At 36.7% G+C, this 20800-nt stretch overlaps 1 protein-coding gene across 1 annotated transcript; it reads left to right on the plus strand.

Moving 5' to 3' along the window:
- Positions 1–23: 23 nt before the first annotated feature.
- Positions 24–19063, plus strand: RNF103 (ring finger protein 103). Its single transcript, XM_007175321.2, has 4 exons — positions 24–272; positions 2702–2841; positions 11247–11362; positions 17046–19063. Exons 1-4 carry the CDS (start codon positions 47–49, stop codon positions 18619–18621), a joined length of 2058 nt encoding a protein of 685 aa, XP_007175383.1. The 5' UTR covers positions 24–46; the 3' UTR covers positions 18622–19063.
- The last annotated feature ends 1737 nt before the right edge of the window (positions 19064–20800 follow it).

Below are 20800 nucleotides of genomic sequence, written 5' to 3' on the forward strand. Positions count from 1 at the left end.
CCTCCGTGTTCTGAGCTCTCTGAAAAGAGCGAAGACGCAGGGGAAGATGTGGCTGAAGCTTTTTTTCTTGCTCCTCTATTTTCTGGTCCTGTTCGTCCTGGCCAGGTTTTTTGAGGCCATTGTGTGGTACGAAACTGGCATCTTTGCCACCCAGCTGGTGGATCCGGTGGCGCTCAGCTTCAAGAAGCTGAAGACCATTCTGGAGTGCCGGGGGCTGGGGTACTCGGGGTTGCCCGAGAAGAAGGATGTCCGGGAACTGGTGGAAAAGTCAGGCGAGTATCGGCTCCCCGAGGGTCCCCTCCACTCGGAGGAGGGGACGACCCGTACTTCCTCGTACCTGGTGGTCCCCCAGAATGAGGCGGTACTTGGAAGGGTTAAGCAGACTACTTCCAGAGCTGCCTGGGTTTCCTTTGTCCAGGTTTTCTACCAAAAAAAAAAAAAAAGTAAATCCCAGTTTTTGGGAGGAGGCTGGGCTGGAATTATTTGTAGGGGTGTTGGTGTGTCTTCCTAAGGTTATTTTAAAATAACAGTTTAAAGTGCAGCTTCTTAGTGTTGTTTACTAAATTGAGGGTTTTTCTCAAATTTCGGAAATGTCACCCAGTTACAAACAAATTGGAAAGCATTATTTGTCAGTTGAAATTCATAAGTATATAAGAGAAACCCCAAAACGTTGCCTGTAGATAGCAGCATTTGTCACCATAGTAATAACAAGTTACCCGGAGGGAAAAACATCATTGGAATACTTAATATCAAAGAGGCATTTAGGCCTAGGATTTAAATTTTATTTTATTTGTTTTTTATTTTATTGTTTCTTCCAGATTTATTGAGATATAGTTGATGTGCAGTTTAAGGTGTATAGCACGATGATTTGATTTATATACATCATGAAATGGTTATCACAGTAAGTTTAGTGGACATCCATCATGTCATATAGATACAAAATTAAATAGAAAAAATTTTTTCTAAGATTTAGATTTTAAATAATGAGTTTAAATACAGAGAAAGTGTACAGGGCACAGTATTAGCTTTTCATACTTTAAATTTGGTGAAAATAAGGTGAATTTTTTTGTGAATGCCTATCTTGTTTGTTTCGAAAGAGTTTATTTATATTTCTGTAAGGATTTTTTAAAAAATTCTTATATCTTGGGTGTAAACTACTTTTTCCCTTCTGTGCCACAGGGGCTGCATCAGCTTAAATGGGTTGAGACATATGGATAGAATTGAGCTAAGAGATATTTAACATCTTAAAGAATGCATTTTCAATAACTTGGTTTTGGGGTAGGACTGGGTGAGAAATGTGCATAATTTTTTTCACCCCTGGACAAAATGTATCTTGGTTTAGATACACTTCCTGGAAGGGGAATGTACTGTAATTTGAGAAAGGCATTCTGGGTTGCTGTAGGAAGCAATTGAAACTGATAGTTATCTTTTTTTTGTTGTTTCATGTATATCTGTCAGCTGTGTCTTTTGCAAGACAATTTTGTTTTTCCTTATTTAGTATCTTATAGCCATGTAGTATGATAGACAAGAATACTAACTCCAAAGGACTTGAGCACTCACGTATTTGCAGGTTAAGGTTAAGATCACTACTGGGATAGAGGAGGGAACACTCTCTGTAAAAGTGATGCATTTTTCTTTAGAGAAAACGTAAAATTGTGTGTTATTTGCATAAAATTGTGCCTCTTGTTTACTGACTGGTTTATGGTGACTTTTATTACTACCATGGCTGGCATGTAGGGTAGGGGGAATAAAGTAAAGTAGAAGATCTCTAATAAATAAACTTTCTAGGTTTAGAAGTGAAAAGTACCTTAACTGCCCAAGCCAAATCATTTTTCATGGTAAAGTAATTTGATACCACATTTTTTTTCTTGTGACTTTTATTTAGTGTTGCCTTCCTCTGGGCCTAAAAATACTTGTAACTTTGAGTGTACAAGGAGTGCACATAATATTTAAAGAATACACACAGCTCACAAAAATATGACTCAGATCACACATTTTATAGCAGAGAGGTCTTGGTATAGCAATTTAACTTTATAATTTAAATATTTGTTGTGAATGGTTTTGCTGTCATGATACAGTGCTTGTTTTTGCATTGTTAACATTTAAGACAAAAGTTAAAATAATTTGACGTGTTTTTCTTTACTTTTTATTTGATGATACAAGGTGTAAATTTACACTGTAAATTTGTGTATGAATATGGAATTTGTTCTTATAGGTAAACTTTTGTATCTAACCTCCAAGTCCTGTAAGCCCTGTTGCTATGTTACACAGGTGGTGATAGCAAATTTTGTAAACCCATTTCTAATTCTTGTAAGTCAGAAGTATATAAATCATACTGTTTAAAAATTATTTGTTGCCTGGACAAAAACTAAATAATATTGTGATGGCTTTTTGGGCTGGTATAAATTCAGTAATTTCCTAATAAATTATGTGATGATGCCACTAGAATATAAACTCCATCAGGAGATGGATTTTTATCTGTTTTGTTCATTTTTGCCTGACACATAGAAGGTTCTTCTTACATATTTACTAAATGTATGAATCTTAAATAGGTGTATTCAGGTTCTAACTCTTCTTTTCTGTAGAGTGCAATGAAAGTACAATGACATAATTTTTTAACAGTATAAAATAGCATTTATCATTGAAGTTGGGAACATGAGATTTTTGCAATCTTATTAGTGTTATTTTTTCTTTTCTTCAGGTGACCTGATGGAAGGTGAGCTTTATTCTGCACTCAAAGAAGAAGAAGCATCTGAATCTGTTTCTAGTACCAATTTCAGTGGTGAAATGCACTTCTATGAGCTTGTAGAAGACACAAAAGATGGCATCTGGCTGGTTCAGGTATTAGAAACAGTGATAGAAGTGAAATTATTTTTGCCAAAATAGTAGTCACCAGCTGGTGACACTTCTGTGTACTTGTGTCATGTTTCTTAGACATAACTCACTTCTCATAGGGAGGCTCCAGTGTCCCCTTAAAGAGGTTTTGCAGACCAACAAAAATGAAAATTAATTAAAGAGTGGGGAAAGGGAAGTGTTGGGGAAAGAGGGTTGACTGTTTTGTTTAGAATCAGCAGAAGCAAATCCATTTTAGTTGTTGGATCTGCATTATAAAGTAAGAAACACATATATATTCCTTTTATTTAGTGATTTGTGCTGTTTCTCTCAGCTTTTGTTAACTCCAGTTTTTAATTCAGTGATCCAAGTCATTTTTGTTTCTAAAGAAAGAACTATAGCCAACTTTGTGCTTATAGAGGAAGAACTATTGTGGGGAATGATGGGGGCACTTATTACTTTGCTCAGGAAATTGATGAGATTATAATTTTAAACCCTAGCTCTTACGCTATCAAAACTGTGAGATTTAATTAGCATATTAGAATTTTAGAGCTATGAAGGGCCTTAAAAATCATCTTTTATGCTTCCCAAAGTGTGGTTTATGTGCCACTCATGGTAAATGAGTGGACACACATTATCATTTGTGTATTTTTATGTAAATTAGAAAAATCAATATTATATTGAACATGTAATTTCATAAATATTGCTTAGGGAAAGTCTAAAGTTATTTAAATTTTTTAAAATATAAGTTCACTTAAAGTAACATATTAAATAAATTAGCAACATGAATTCAGCTAAAATTATGATTATTGAACCAGAATCAAATCCCAGGCCCCCTCATTTCTTGTCCAGTGTTCTTGTTATTTCACACTGGGGTTGGCAAAGTTTGGTTCAGGGTATATTTTGTTCAGCAACAAAATAATTGCTGCTTCATATTTCTTTCTGAGAACAATGACTGCAAAATAGGGTAGAAAAAGCTATTGAGTCCGGACACCTTATTTGCAGATCTGGTCCTGTCACTGATTTGCAATATGATTGTGGATAGATAGACATTCTGTTGCACATGGCCTCAAATAAATACATATACACCTAAAGAAGATAGAATAGTACTATAGTCCACTGGGCTAACTGGTTGACGTTTGGGAATTCTTCAGGTGATTGCATTGGATATCCATGACCTTTCCTTTACTTACAACCTTCCTATTGTGTTTGACCTTTTACCCTCCAGATAATCTAATTCGGCATTTTTTAAGTCTAGCAAACAGAGAAACTGGGAGCAGGGTATGGGTATTGTCTATACATTATCCATCAAATTCTAGTTTATTTCTGTGTTAAATTATTGGTATTGAAAAAATAAACTGTAGCATCTTTAAAGCCTTAATTTATAAATAGTTATTCTATTTCTTTTCCCAGATATTTATTTCCGATAGTTTGATCGAAGAAGACTTATTGGTTTTGGTAACTTCAATTTTATTACTGAGATTGAACTGAATAACCAGTCCCACTGCCCTATGTCCTATGTCTCATGTTTGTCCACACATTGAACGGTCCCATAGAGATGAATGGTAAAGATGCTGAACACCTTCCAAAGTTGGAAAAAGCTATGTCAAAAGTCTGGAAATTCTTTTGGTATATAGAGTGCTGCCTATAGACAACGAACACATTCTGCTTCACTAATTAGCATTATAGTCTTGGCTTATAAATGATCTACTATTTTTCTATGTCATATTAAAGATAAGCATGGATTAAACTCCCTTAAGATGTTACAAAATTCATACAGTTCATTCAGCAGTTAATTGTACACCAAGCTCTGGAGATATACCAGGAGCTTACAACAGGCTAAGTCCTTGCTCTTTCAGGCAGCTCACATTCCAGTTGGGAGAGGGAGGCACTAACTAAATAAATATTTAATATAACATCAGTTAGTGGAAAGTGCTAAGAAGAAAAATAAGCAGGGTAAGGAGACAAGAGAGTGGCAAAGAATTCCCTGATGAGGTGATACTTGAATGAAGTGAAGAACAAGTAATGAATGGTAGTGAATGTAAACATTATAAATTCTAATCACTGAATTATTTTTCTCTGAAAATGTTTTTTTAAACTTCATAGGCATCACTAGTCAATGGTGCAGTAAGACACAATTTTTCCAGTGACCTTCAAGATTTGCACTGATCACCACTCTCTGGCTTATGTTCCCTCGGGCCAGTGGCTTACATCTGTCAAATGGCTGGCTTGGGTTGGAAGAACAGTCTCTGGCAGGACAACTGAGAAGATTGAGATCGAAACCTCGGTCACAGTGCCTTCAGCACTCTGAACTCGCTAGCTAAGCTAATCAACACAGACACTTTGGTTTAAGCTCCTAAAAGAGGACCATGTTGTTTTGTTTTTTAATTGAAAATATCTTCTAAAAACAGAAGAGAAATACTCTCTCAGTTGCTTGTCATTCTTTCAGCTCAGATTATATTTATCTCATCTCTTGTGAAGGATAACATTCAAGAATTCAGTTTTTAACAATTTGAATTATCGTTCTTTTCTATTTGTTTTAAAAGAAGCTGACTCATTTCAGTTTGCTCTATCATTGTCGTTCTTTTAATCTGTGAGGGTGCATAGATCCCAAACAATTCAATCTTCTTCATATTGCATTTATTTTAGGTGTCCTGGATAAGAAATATTTAAGCACATCAAAGTTCTTTCCTCTTTTCCTCCCAGGTTTCCAATATCATTTTCTTATTCAGATGAATTATACTCTCAGATGAATACCTAACTCTCAGTTAGGTAGCATATAACTGATAATTAGCACTTTAGACTTTATCTCTCATTGAAAGTATGTCTAGATTTACTGATTTGGGGAAAATGTGACTTTAATAAATGGGTATATGACTTAGCTATTCCATCACTTGGTCAGTTCATTATTTTTCTGGAATGGGTTGGGAATAATAAAAGATAATCTAGGTTGATTATTTTTTTGGTGACATTGCATGTGGAATGACACTACAAAAGGAAACATGAATTTCTATAATTTAATTAATTCATCCTATATCCCTTATGATTTCTATCTTCTCGGTAACTCGTGAGTTTATTTTCTGAGTAATACATGTTAATGGTCTTCGTATCTTTCTCCTAATTGTTTTAAGATGTATTGCTGCTCCTGAGTTATCCTTACATTAAAGCAGAGTGTTAGCACACTTCTTTTCATGTGAAGCTTTTCCATGTCTCTCCTATATTCTCTGTAATATGAGATGGAAAGAACTAATTTTAGCTTCTAAGGCAGCAACACATATGGGACATCTTTACCAACAATACACTATGTAATCCATGAAAGAACCGAGTCATCTTTTTTCTATCAGTTCTTTCTAACATTCTAAGTTTCCCTGCTTTGTTCCTAACCTGACCTCATATCTTTCATTAGCTCTTTATTTCCAGTTTTGTGGATTCTTTGATTCTGCTGCCTACCAATCTTTTTAGCATCACAAATAGAAGTTACTTTTCTTTCAAAAGATTCTTGGTCAAGCTTTTTTTTTTTTTTTTGGCTGTGTTGGGTCTTCATTGCTGGGCGCGGTCTTTCTGTAATTGCGGTGAGCAGGGGCTACTCTTCGTTGTGGTGCGTGGGCTTCTCATTGTGGTGGCTTCTCTTGTTGCGGAGCATGGGCCCTAGGCACGAGGGCTTCAGTGGTTGCAGCACGCGGGCTCAGTAGTTGCGGCACACAAGCCCTAGATCGCAGACTCGGTAGTTATGGTGCATGGGTTTAGTTGCTCCACGGCATGTGAGATCTTCCCAGACCAGGAATTGAACCTGTGTCCCCTGCATTGGCAGGTGGATTCTTAACCACTGCGCCACCAGGGAAGTCCCAGTAGATAGGCTTTTGAAATGGAGAAGTTATCGTACATTGTGGGTTTTATGGATTTATCCTTATCTTAACATTTCTATTTCTACATTTTGACTTTTGTTCAAAGAAATTCAAAGAGGGATGTGCTATCTGTTCTCTGCTGGCTTTGTCACATCATAAGGAATTAAACATCAGTGGAATTGAGGTAGCAGTGAAAAGCATCATATGATTTAAAGTAAAGCTTTAGGTCAATATTTACTGTAGTATTATGTTAATACAGTTCCTGTTTGGCTGAAAAGAGTTACTAGCTGTTTTAAAACTTGTTTATTTTTTACTCCTAGACAGTAGTTTTGTTCAGGGAGGTTCTAAGTTATTTATTCCTCTCTTGACACTATGCTAAAGGCGAAATACTTGGCAAGCCATCTTATCCTTTATTTTGTATTGGTGAAGAGCTTTTATTTGTGTTTACTCATAAAGAAAGCTAGTGAGGCTACCAAAGAATTAAATGATGTTGAATTTTGTTTTTGTCAATTACTCATCTTCACTTTTAATGATTTTATACAATTTGCATATATATATTTAGGTTGGTCTATGATTTATTTGTTTGGCCATGCCATGCAGCATGCAGGATCTTAGTTCCCCGACCAGGGATCGAACCCGTGCTCCTTGCAGTGGAAGCCCAGAGTCTTAACCACTGGACCTCTGGGGAAGTCCCTGTGTTCTATGATTTTGAAAGTAGAAACTCGCTGTTATAATGAAATATTGAGAGATGCAGAAAAATATAGCTCTACACTCCTTTTATATGGAGTTATGTTATTTAATTTAGCCTCCATGTTGTTGTATGGGGATTAACAGTATTAAAAGCGAAATGACAGATGTTCTGATTAGTAATAAAACCCACCTCTAAAAAATAGGCCCAAGTGTGTGGGTTTTTTCTTATACCAGTGTAATACATGTGGAAGGGAGTAAGCAGTAACCTGAGGCCCAGTTTTTCTTTGTAAGTTTAACTGGACTACACAAGACTGACATCAGAAACTATGGCAACTTAGCATCTCACACTGTCCAACTCAGTTCCTTCCAGTGCTGGGCTGGAGCCAGCTCAAACCGCTTCATGAAGGGCGATTGTTAACATCCCTTCCCAACTCCACAGTTAGAGATGTCACGTTGGTAACTTGAAATCAGCCCTGTGGGAGTATTTACACCAAGGAAATAAGTAAATGATAGAAATCAGAGCTTCTGTTTTCTTCTAGACAGCTAGTTGTTAAACATTTACCAGCAAACCACTGGTTTCATCCATTCATCCAACCATCTAACAAATATTTATTGAAATCTAACGTGTGCCAGCTGAACCTGTGATAAGGGCAAAAAAGACGAATAACGTACAGTCTGTGCCGTAAGACAGCTTACAGCTTGGTTTACTAAAATGTGTGGGCCAGTAAAAAATCTTAGCATAGATTACCTTTTCCAGCTCAGTTAGATGGTCTGTGATGGTGCTACCATCTTGAGAGATCCTAAAGAACTGTTAGACAATAAAGTAGAAAACAGGAAAATTAGTACTAGGAAAAACCTAGTAGTTTTTTTTCTGGAAAAAGTGTATTTTTAAATACACTGAACTGGAAGTCTTTGTGTGTGACTGGGGTCAAGAACATTGATGTGCAGTTGCATAGCCAGGTACTAGTTATGCTAATGTTTGTCAGAAAACATCCCAGATGACAGGTTGCTGGGGAAGGGACTTTCATTATAATGGAAATCGGAAACTTGGAGCCTTTAGAGAACCTGTATAATCAGAAGTAAGAGAATGAGTTACTAAACCATAAAAAGCTGAAATAGTTTAATTCAACATAAATATTTAATAAGTGCCCAACTGACTTAGGCACCATACTAGCTGCAGGGAATACAATGGTGAGCAAGTGTAGGGATGCTGGTTAGAGAGGCAGATACCCTGGGAAGGGGGATGGAAAGATTGCTTCACTGCTAGCCTGTGTTGCCACGTCTGTTCCAGACTTGAGACTTGGAACTCAGGCTGTACTTTCATCTAGTTTTTTCTAGTCTCTGAAAATATTCCCCACAGAGAATGCAACATCCTTCGTGAACTGCAGAGAAATGTTTCCCCTTTCACCAGCAGAGTGAATGCCATTCAGAATCACTGTGCGTGCTTTTGGACGTGAGCTATAACTTGGAAACTCTTACTGATGTGACACAGTAGTAATAGAGTATTTTGTTGTGCCATGTGACAAGCCAGATGAGTTATTTTGTTAAAACATTTTTAGTGGTTGTTTAATTTGGCCTCCACGAAATTTAATTTATGCTAAACCTTCAGTTGAATAATATAACTATATAGGACATTGGACAAAGCAATTTCTAATTGCGTAAATATAACTAAAGAGTCAAATAAAATGCTTTCATGCACTGCCTAAGGGATTTTTCATTTTTGTGTGGTTCTCTTAGTCAGGAATTACTACACTCTTCAAAGCAGATGTTGGAATAGCTTGCTGAATAAATAAGGCCCTGGGGTTAAACATTGTCATGTACCTGCCTCTGAGATATTCACCACCTCTCTTCACACACTTTTGCTGTCTGTCCTGTAACCAGGGGTGCCTGGAACAACCCCCTCATTCCTACTTCCTTTCCTAGCACTGGATGACTGTGCAGTGATCAGGATCTTCACTGAAAGATGCCCCTAGACTGAGGGCCAAATCCTATACTGATTAAAGCAACCGCTTGATTAACCCCTTGACACAGCGTCATTATGAATACAGAGCTGAAGTGTCTGGGTTATTTGCAGCCTTGATCAGGAAATAGGAGTGAAAGGGGAGTTATTTTAAAAAAACAGGGCAAAGACCAGGGAGTATAGTGATATGATTTTACAGAGATTTCTTAATCCTTCTGAGTAATCTGAAAAATAAGTTCAAGATTTCTTTGGTTACTTGATGGAAAAAAGAACTACCATATTAACTCTTCAGTGGTAGGAAAAGAAAAAAAGAAGAGAAGAGAAAAGCCTTCCTTGCTTGATCTCCCTTATTCTTCAGATAAAATTTATAAAGCACTTTTAGACGATGGAAAAATGTGGAAGCCAGGAACTTACTGGGTAATGTAACCTGTGTGAACCTCCTCAGAAAGCGCTTTCACCTACTAAGACTGTGTCCTCAGATTGCTCTCCTCCTGGTTACCTCAACCGTCTGAGCATTTTAATAACATGTGCCTCCCTCATTAAGGCCATTTATTTTCACTTAAAAGTACTATCAGAACCATTTGTTCAATGCCCTAAATTGTATATTTGTGTATGTATTTATTAAGCATCAAAGTTATGTTACAAAGTGTTACATACCTATGTGTGTCTCTGTAGGTATGAGGATGATAGTATCAATGATATATGGTAAAGGTTATTGGACAGTAATCTGTTGGCACATAAAGTGAACTTTAAGTCACTTGTCACCACCATGCACGTTCTTTCCTCCTGCTGCCCTTGAAATTTGTTAGACTTCCCAGCGGAGAGACCAGAGGTGAGGTATTTGCACCAACTCTTGCCTCTCCCAGGCACTCATTGCACACACTCACCTGGGATTTCACTTCCTGGAGGCTTTGTGAACGTGAAAATGGCCCTTCCTCCTAGAGAGTTTAGAGGCCCCCAGAGTATTGTGCTGTAATTTTGAATTAAATAATATCAGTAATATAGCATTCATGAAAATAAACTTGGCCTGTATACCCTGGGCTTAAAATAAATCAAACAGATGGGTTCATGAAGACATAGGACACTTTTGGCTTTCCTTTAAGTTCCCATTTAGTTATTTTTGTTTTTAATATATAATTTTTGTTTGTTTTTTACTGGTATCTCTATTCATTAAAATCAGGAAGATAAGGAATAAAGGGAAAAGGTATTAACAATTAGAAAGTCTGAGAAAAGTCATAGCATATTTTGAAGGTTAATCTACATTAAAAAAAATTTTTTTTTCTTCTCCCAATCCTAACTGTTTGAAAGCTATTTGCAAATTTGAAGTTAGAAGTTCAAGAATGTAGAATTTATTAATGGTAATTTTTTAATATGTTAGAACCTTTCGTGATTGTTAAGAAAAGTGCCATAGTAGTAGTATATTGATTTAGTCAAGCATAGTTTAATAGAAAACATGTGTTTGACTCTTGGCTCCATAATTACACTTTTAAAAAAGTGAAATTTGAACTCGTTGAACCCACATGTGGTAATTTTTAGTAAGCTTTATTTGGGTTATTTAAAATTTTCTTTTCAGAGCAGAGAAATGACTCCAAGGGCCATTTTCTTCCTGTGTAAGTTAATTCTAGAGGATAAGCCACACGGAGGAGAATGTGGCTAGCTTTTTAATATGGTTTTTGACTCCCCCTCTGCATAACTACCACAGAGTGTGAGAGTTTAATGTACTATATTCAGTGTTTTAAATCTTTTCCAGTTGGACAGTTGCTCCTTTTACAAGAATTGCAGTGATAATATGATGACATAGTAAACAAGACCTAGGAACAGAATATGTTTTTCAAAAAAAGTAAAGTTATAGATGTAAATGGTTGGTTTGACTCCATTTTAGGTGATAAATGTATCTGTTTTTCTTTTTGGGGGAATAGGTTATAGCAAATGACAGAAGTCCTTTGGTGGGTAAAATCCACTGGGAGAAAATGGTGAAAAAGGTGTCAAGATTTGGAATACGTACAGGCACGTTTAACTGTTCCAGTGACCCCAGGTAAGTTGATTAGGCAATTCTTAGAATTTGAGTTCTGACCAGAATTTTTTTAATGTGATAAAGACAGTGGTATTAGAAGCCTGTTTAAACTGAAAGTTAATTAGCATGTTTAGCACATTGTTAGTTACACAGGTATTTGATTAATAGTTTTTGATAACTGGCAGTTATTTACTTTCTCTCTGAGATCTCTTTTTGTCTGGTTCTTCTATGTTGTTTCTAATGGGGGTGACTCTTTAGAGTATGTCTTCGGTCTTTTTTGTTTCAGTTTTACTTCCCAAAGAGACTTCAGTACATTGATGGCTTTAGGTGACACCTTTGTGCTGATCTAAATCTTCTTTCATAATTCGGACCTCTAGTTTGCATTTTGACACTCGTTTCCATTTGCCATATGAGTACCCCAGATAGACTCTGTTCCCTAAACCTGGTGTTCAAATTCATATTCATCTTTTTCTTTAGTAAACCATGTGCCCTTTTTACCTTTTCTTTTTCTGCCCTTTACTATTTTTTTTTTACATTTTCTCAGACAAAAATCTTTGCAGGCATTTTTGTTTTACTTTTTGTCATCATCTCCAGTATTTAGCCTGTCACATTATTTCTTGTTTCATTATTCCATTGTTTCTTCTTTGAAATGCATTTTTTTAAATAATTTTTTTAACAGTTTATGTGTTTTTTTAAAAATTTTTATTTATTTATTTATTTATGGCTGTGTTGGGTCTTCGTTTCTGTGCGAGGGCTTTCTCTAGTTGTGGCAAGCGGGGGCCACTCCTCATCACGGTGCGCGGGCCTCTCACTATCGCGGCCTCTCTTCTTGCGGAGCACAGGCTCCAGACACGCAGGCTCAGCAATTGTGGCTCACAGGCCCAGTCGCTCCACGGCATGTGGGATCTTCCCAGACCAGGACCCGAGCCCGTGTCCCCTGCATTGGCAGGCAGATTCCCAACCACTGCGCCACCAGGGAAGCCCTGAAATGCGTTTTATTTCAATTTCTAGTTGCTCCAAGTTATGACTTGAATTCATTCATTCATTTAATTATCCATTCAGTAAACATTTAATAAAAGATTAGCTGGACTTCCCTGGTGGCACAGTGGTTAAGAATCCGCCTGCCAGTGCAGGGGACCACAGGTTCGAGCCCTGGTCCGGGAAGACCCCACATGCCATGGAGCAGCTAAGCCCATGTGCCACAACTCCTGAGCCTGTGTGCCACAACTACGGAAGCCCACGCGCCTAGAGCCCGTGCTCCTCAACAAGAGAAGCCCCTGCAGTGAGAAGCCCGCACACCACAATGAGTAGCCCCTGCTTAACGCAACTAGAGAAAGCCAGCGCGCAAAGACCCAACGCAGCCAAATATAAATAAATAAATAAATTTATTTTTAAAAAAAGATTAGCACGTACAGCATGTTCTGTTCAGTGCTGAGGACGGGGCATATGATATGTATGGAGAAGCCCCCATGTTAGGTAGTTTCTAATGTAGGTAGATACGCCTGGCTTACCTATGTCCGTTATATGTGGTCACAATGTGAGACCCATTCGCTGTAGAAAACCCTCCTCCACCACTGCTTCACCTCAGATTCTCCTGCCCTTCTCCTTCAGGCTTACGTTTGCTTCGATTTTCCTCACTGTCCTTGTTTTGCTCACTTGTAGTGTAGGCTGAGATGTGTGGTAGGAGGACTCCTTAAAAGCTGGGGATAAGACGGGAACTTGTTGTGTCTCCTGACTCACATTTAGTCTCCTCATTTACCCACAAAGCTCCCATTTTCATCTTCACCACAGAACCTTGATCATATTCTAATGCCTTTGGTTGAAATGTCCAAGATAGTGTAAGTGTTCATGTTCTTATGAAAAGGAAATCATTCTTATTTCTGTCTTGTGTGTACCAAAGACAATGGCATTTGGTCTTATTCCATCATTCCCAGATGGTCTAAGTGAAAGATCTTTGTCCCTCCCACTGGTGATTGCAATACCAGAATAAATGACAGTTCTGATGTTTTGATTTTTTTTTTCAGATAATGCCAAAAGTCAGTATTAACATCACTAATTTACTGAAAAATATTCAGAACTTAATTTTTTAAATGAATAAACTAAATAATACATTTTAAACACTAACTTATAAATATATTAGAAAATATCAAGTAAGTACAAAAATATAAAGCTCAAACACATATTTCAGTCTAACATAAGTTCTTAAATAACAATAGAGAATTCAAAATGAAACTAAGCACGACATAAAGTGAAGATGATCTATTCAGCACAAAAAACTGAAGGAAATAGTAGAATTGATTTTTAATGTAATTTTATAAAGCAAAATGCATCAGAAGTGTCATAATTGAGTTCAGTGGACTTTAGCGCAAATTTTTCTAGCTTTTCTTTCGAAAAGCCCTTTTTGATTCTATAGCAGCTGAGGAACGGTGAAGAGATACATATAATCTACCTCCAAGTTTCCTCTAAATCCTTCATCTTCATCTTCAGATAATCCCACCTCTTATTTATGATGGAAGAGACCTTTTTTGAGCAACTTTTTGCTTTTTTGTTGACTGCAGCTATAATTTTTTGTTACTAAAGAAGGACTTTTACGTCATCTTCCTTAGTTTCATCACAAAGATGAAGATCTTGATGCAGAGTTACTTGTATCAGTTTCAGTATTGTCATGTTCGTTTCCTTTTATTTGGAAAGTCTTCCAACTAGAGTAAGAACTATTCTTGTCATAGATGCTGTGCTTAGTCAGGGTCATTTTTTTTCTTTTTTTTTTTTGAGGATTATGGAGATACAGAAGAACAAAATGGGAGATAATAGAAAAGCGTGTTCAGAATGTCAATGCAGGGTGTAACTGGGCAGAGAATAGTGTTATTCAGCAAGCAAGCATTTTAATATGTTGAATAATTCAGTCATCATCTTGATCTCAGATTTTTAACAACAGCAAAACTCTCTACGCTGCTGCCTACCTTGCTCTCTTTGACTGTAGTTCCTTCTCTTGGGTGGCCTCCAGGACAGCCTCCTCTGATGTGCTGGCCCCATCGTATAGTAGTATTTTCCTGACCTGTTTTGCTCCCCTTAAGAACATTCAGGACCCCCACTCTGTACAGTGTCTGACTCTGTCCATGGCAGCAGTTTTCATTTCTTTCCCACACAGCCATCGTGCCTGGCCCCAGTTCCTCTAATTCTCCAACCCAGTGATCTATCTCAGGGGCCTTTCCCCTGTCAGGTCTATTCTCTACTCTTTTTCTCCCCCCACCTTTGGAGAAAGTAGGAAGTGACGTGGGATATGTATCGGGAGGTTGGAGAGGCGGGGCAGAGATAGTAAAGAGTGGGATGGCACTGGAATTACAGGAGCTGAGTGATACATGGGCCAGGAGGGCTTATGGTGAAAGAATCAGGGATGCGTGCCCATGGGCTAAGCAGGGAAAAGAAAGTAAAGGGAAGATTGGTGAGCAGGACAGGAAGGCCAAGGAGACCAATGACCTTGTCTGAAGAAACAGCATTTTATGAACAGAATACCAAGGTTGCTTTTTAAATATAGTATGCCTTACCAGAAACTGGAGTGCCAGAACTCACTAGCCATGTTTTTTTTAAAATCATTTTTAGTCTTCAAATTCTCTAAGAGATCTCAAAAGGTTTACTTTAAGAACTAGAGGATATTTTCGTGGTGTCATCATTGAACTTACTCAGACCTTTAAAAAGGTTTTTTAAATTGGCAGTAAAAAGTTTTTATATTGATATGAACATTAGTCTTTTCTGTCTAACAGTGGGGTTTTTAAATTAATATGGTATACTTTATTTGTGTGTTGGATTTCAAGTCTGGAAAACATGATTAATTTGAAAGATACATGGTAACATACAAAATTTTATTGTCCTGGGTACTCTTAAATTCTTGTGAAATGATAAACCTTAAAACCGTCACTTAGTTCTGAACTGAAAAGAAAGTACATAGTACATTTGTTTTCTTCCATGAATAAATGTATGCACTAAGATAAGACTTTGCTTGTTTTACACAGTAAAATTTTCTGTTTGAAAGACTGTCATTTAATTTATGACACAAATCAGAAGCCAAATATTCTCTGAGGTGGTTATAGAAAGATGAACAGAAAGACCAAGAGTAGAAATGTGTCATCACAAGTATCCTATGCAATTAAAAAAGTAAAGCTAGTTAGATATTTAAGATGTGAATAAGGCAACTATCTATATGTAGTTGACTTGTTTTGGGGGGAGGGTGGTGGAAATAGCATTCATGTCAATGAACTATTATTTTGCATTGGACAAATACACTGTTACAGGATAGAAGATATTTTATTTTGTAGGAGTATATAATTCTTAACCCGTTTCAATTAAAGCAATATTGACATTAATGGTATCTATCTTGTTAAGGAAGTAAATCAACTCAACAAGAAGCTGAGTCGTAGTCTCTGATCCTGAGTCACCCAGATAGTTTCCCAGAGTCGTTACTAACCTTGTCTTTGTGACATAACATGTTGTCTTCACTTATCTTAAACTATATCACGAAATTCCTGAGATAAAATTAATTGTATTATCATCATAAAACCATATGCCACGTACATCAAGACTTCTATCTTAATCTGATCATATAAATGTATAATATGCTTATTGAATTTAATAAAATATAATCCACACTTTCTAAGTAAAGCATAACATTTATAATTTTTACATCAGTATTCTGAATATCAAAATTAAAAATTAAACATTTATTACCATCCACTTACAAATCTGTAGTGAACAAAATGTATCCACATGGTAGATTTTCTTTTTTCCAACTTTACTGAGGTAAATTTATATATTGTAAAACTCCACATGGTAGGTTTTTAGAAAAAAACTTTTTTTTTTTAAAGGAAATTGTTTCTCTGATTATCTCTGCAAATACCCCTCTTCATGGTCCTCATTAAAGAGATGAGAGAGTACAGAAAAATATAGGACTTGCTCTTTTCTAGGTGAGCTTTCGTGCAGATTACTTTATGACAGTGCTTGTGTGTGTCAGGCATTGTGGTGGGTGCTTGGGTTAATAAGTGGGTACAGCATGGCTCCTACCCTCAGGAGCTCGGCATTCAAGTCAGGGACTCAGCATATAAGATAATCTATTTCCTTCTCTCTTCTTTGCCCACCTGAATCTAAACATCCTTAGAGAGCTAGTTCAATTCCCAAACTTTTCATGAAATCTTCACCAGCCCAAACTCCCAGTGATACTCCCTTTTTTTTTTTTAACTTCCTTTACATTATTTAGTAATAGAATATATACAGTTTTATACTTTTGTCTCCTTAATAGGATTTTAAATTCTTTGTGAACAGGAATTATTTTCCTATTATCTTTAGGATCTTATTAGCACATAATGCATTAGTAGTTTCATAGTAGATGCTGGAAGTACTTGCCGATTCTCTTGGCTCTAAGGCTTTTCAAGCTACACTTCTCTTTAAAAAAAAAAAAGAAAGAAAGAAAAGAAACATAGAGATACAAACGAAAAATATGATAAAAAGAGAGCTTGCTTTTCCTCTTATACAACTGCCAGGTATTGGTACTACTTTTGATTGTTTACAGGTAATTTGTTTTTGGGGAGAGGGTATCTTTCAGGTGCTAAGGAAATGTATCAGGGAAAAGACAAACTGTTTGCACAGCAGTGAAGATAAGCAAGCTAGCTCATCTAGCGGCCTAGCTATTTACTTACAGTCTCCTCTCTTATAGATACTGCAGGAGAAGAGGCTGGGTACGATCCACACTCATTATGTCTGTTCCACAAACAAGTACTTCTAAAGGGAAAGTCATGCTTAAAGAATACAGCGGCCGCAAGATTGAAGTAGAGCACATTTTTAAGTGGATAACTGCTCATGCAGCTTCACGGATCAAAACCATTTATAATGCTGAACGTTTGAAAGAAGAATGGAATAAAAGTGATCAATACTGGGTAAAAATATACCTATTTGCAAACCTTGACCAGCCCCCAGCTTTCTTCTCTGCACTAAGCATAAAGTTTACTGGAAGAGTTGAGTTTATTTTTGTGAATGTGGAAAATTGGGACAATAAGAGTTATATGACAGATATTGGTGTATATAACATGCCATCATACATACTTAGAACTCCTGAAGGAATTTACAGGTATGGAAACCACACAGGCGAATTTATATCCCTTCAGGCCATGGACTCATTTTTGCGCTCATTACAACCTGAAGTAAATGATTTGTTTGTTTTGAGCTTGGTTCTAGTTAATCTTATGGCTTGGATGGACTTATTTATCACACAAGGAGCTACCATAAAACGATTTGTGGTTCTCATAAGCACTTTAGGGACATATAATTCTCTATTAATTATTTCCTGGCTACCTGTGTTGGGCTTTTTACAGCTCCCTTACTTAGATAGCTTTTACGAGTATAGCTTAAAATTGTTGAGATATTCCAATACAACCACGCTGGCTTCATGGGTCAGGGCAGACTGGATGTTTTATTCTTCACACCCAGCCTTGTTTCTTAGTACATACCTTGGACATGGTTTACTAGTCGATTACTTTGAGAAGAAGAGACGGCGCAACAACAACAATGATGAAGTCAATGCCAATAACTTAGAGTGGTTATCAAGCCTGTGGGACTGGTACACCAGCTACCTCTTCCACCCGATTGCTTCTTTTCAGAACTTTCCTGTAGAATCTGATTGGGATGAAGACCCTGACTTGTTCTTGGAGCGATTAGCTTTCCCTGACCTTTGGCTTCACCCTCTGATACCAACTGATTATATAAAAAACTTGCCAGTGTGGCGATTTAAATGTCTTGGAGTCCAGTCTGAAGAGGAGATGTTGGAAGGTTCTCAAGATATTGAAAATGACTCAGACAGTGAGAGCATAGACACTTTTAGCAGTGAGAAGGAAGTATTTGAAGATAAACAAAGCGTATTTCACAGTTCTCCAGGAAGAGCAAGTCACTGTGATGCTGAGGCTTGTTCGTGTGCCAATAAATATTGTCAGACCAGCCCTTATGAAAGGAAGAGGCGGTCATATGGATCATACAGCACTAATGAAGACATGGAACCTGATTGGTTAACTTGGCCTGCTGATATGCTGCACTGTACTGAATGTGTTGTTTGCCTAGAGAATTTTGAAAATGGATGTTTGCTAATGGGGTTGCCTTGTGGTCATGTGTTCCATCAGAATTGCATTGTGATGTGGTTGGCTGGGGGCCGACACTGTTGCCCTGTTTGCCGGTGGCCTTCTTATAAAAAAAAGCAGCCATATGCACAACACCAGCCCTTGTCAAATGATGTCCCATCTTAACCATGTGCAATTTGTCCTTTATAAGCTTTGCGTATCTTACAGCTTGCCTTTTTAATGTTAGTCACAATGTTTCTGTGGTTTGACGTTTAGTTTAATGTTAGTGCAGTGACAGGAAATATACATTTTGCTAATGTTGATGACAATTATTTGGTTGCCTTGTGTGTCAATATGAATGCATACTTAAATGTAAAAATTTTTATTTACAACATTGGAAATTCAGAAGTTAATGTTTTTTTGTAAGCACAAAAGAAGTATGATAGAAATTTATCCTAGCAAGACTTTACAAGGTAGGATCAAATTCTAATGGAATTGAGGCGGTTTCTTATCCTAAATGTTTCCTCCCTTTTTACAATCTGTGTCCAGCACCTCTTGGTTAAATAATGTATGCTCTGAGACATGAAATTAAAACAGACCTATGAAATAAATTATTTTAAAACCAGAAGATTACAGCTTTTTTAAAATTGTTTTTGATAAGGTGGCTGAGTGCTGTAAGTGTTTTGCTGGTTTGTTAATTTCACAGGCAAGTCAGATATGATTCTTGACTCATGTGGGGGAAAAAACAAGACAAATCATGTTGCTGACGCTAGCCAGAGGTGATGTTAGTCCACCTTGGTTAGCTTTGATGGGAAGGAATTTCATGGTGGGCTTTTTTTAAAGTATTAAATCATTTATGAGTATATTCATGTAAATAAAATCAACTATAGCATATTGGCCACACATAGATTACTTTATATATTTTTCCTGACTTTTTATTTTGAAAAAATTAACTATAGAAAAGTTGGAAACATAGTACAATGAACATTCATTTCTCTATCTAATTCACCAGGTATTTACATTTTGTTATATTTGCTTTATCTCCTCTCTCTATGTCTATAATCTTTTTTTCCTTTCTCTCTCTTTTTTTTTTTTTTTTTGCTGATCCCTTTGAAAGTAAATTTCAGTCATTATGATGCTTCTTTGCCACTAAAATGTATCACCATGTAACTCCTAAGAACAAGGACATTTTTTATATAACCACCACACCATTATCACACCCAGGAAATTTAACATTGATTTAATAATATCTAATATACAATTCGTACTTCCCAGTTGCTACCAAAATATTCTATATCTTTATATGTTTCTGTTTTGTTTTTATTGGGAACTCAGACAAAGTTTATGATTGGGTTTAGTCTACTTTGTTTCATTCTTTTCTCTAGAGCAGTTCCCCTGCCCCCTTTTTTTTTAAAAAAAAGTCTTTTCTGACATTTTTGAAGAGTACAGGCTAGTTGGCTTATGGAATGTTCCACATTTCTGGATTTGTCTGAGTGTTTCTTCATGATTAGATTTAAAGTGAACAATATTGCCTAGATGATATGTATTTCCCGTTTGTATGACATCAGAAGGCACGTGATGTCAGTTCATCCCATTGTTGGTGTTGCTAAACTTGGCTAAGATAGTATCTGTCTTATCTTTGCAATGTAAGGTACTTTCCACTTGATAAGTAAGAAGGAACCTGTGAGGCCACATGAGTATCCTGTTCTTCAACACACTTTAACCCAATGGTTTTAACATCTGTTGATGATTATTAGCCTGAATCAGTTATTAAATAGGAGTCGTGACTTGGAGATTTTTAAATTCTATCCTTCATTCTACATTTATTAAGTGGCATTTTTTGTGTGTGAAAGAAGAACTTTCCATTTTTTCATCTTGTGCTTTGAAATATCACTGTAGACCCAGATTCTTTTTATATTCAGTGTGTTAAAATTCATTATGCTTTTTGACGCTCAAATCATCCCAAATTTGGTAAGTGGGAGCCCCTCTAAGCCAGCTCTTACGTCCTATTTACATCCCTTTGTGATCTTGAAACACTTCTTTGCCTTTTGACACAAGGTATTCTAGGCTCACTTTGTATTTTTCCTGGCCCAACCCTGTAATCAGTCATTTCTTCAAAGGGTCCAGGTTTCATGGGGGACTTTAAAACCCTTTATTGACTGCCCCTCAAAATGGTAAGAAAATTAAATTTTCTCCTTCGGAATTGCTGCTGGATTACTAGCAGAAACCTTTTTTTCTCTTCATGATACACTGAGCCTCATTTTCACACAGTAATGGGAATAGCAAGGACTAGCAGTTACTTACTCTGTATTAATATTTGAGAGCTTTTAAAAATTTTAAACGAGCACAAACACTACTCCTTGTG

Source organism: Balaenoptera acutorostrata, chromosome 12 (assembly GCF_949987535.1).
Source record: "Balaenoptera acutorostrata chromosome 12, mBalAcu1.1, whole genome shotgun sequence".
NCBI classification, from domain to species: domain Eukaryota; kingdom Metazoa; phylum Chordata; class Mammalia; order Artiodactyla; family Balaenopteridae; genus Balaenoptera; species Balaenoptera acutorostrata.

What these genes read in the sequence shown, in the direction of transcription:
- RNF103 (XM_007175321.2), top strand. Translation starts at nt 47, where the DNA reads ATGTGGCTGAAGCTTTTTTTCTTGCTCCTCTATTTTCTGGTCCTGTTC. An exon ending in ATGGCATCTGGCTGGTTCAG is followed by an intron (nt 2,842 to 11,246) that starts GTATTAGAAACA and finishes TTGGGGGAATAG; the next exon opens with GTTATAGCAAATGACAGAAG. An exon ending in AACTGTTCCAGTGACCCCAG is followed by an intron (nt 11,363 to 17,045) that starts GTAAGTTGATTA and finishes CCTCTCTTATAG; the next exon opens with ATACTGCAGGAGAAGAGGCT.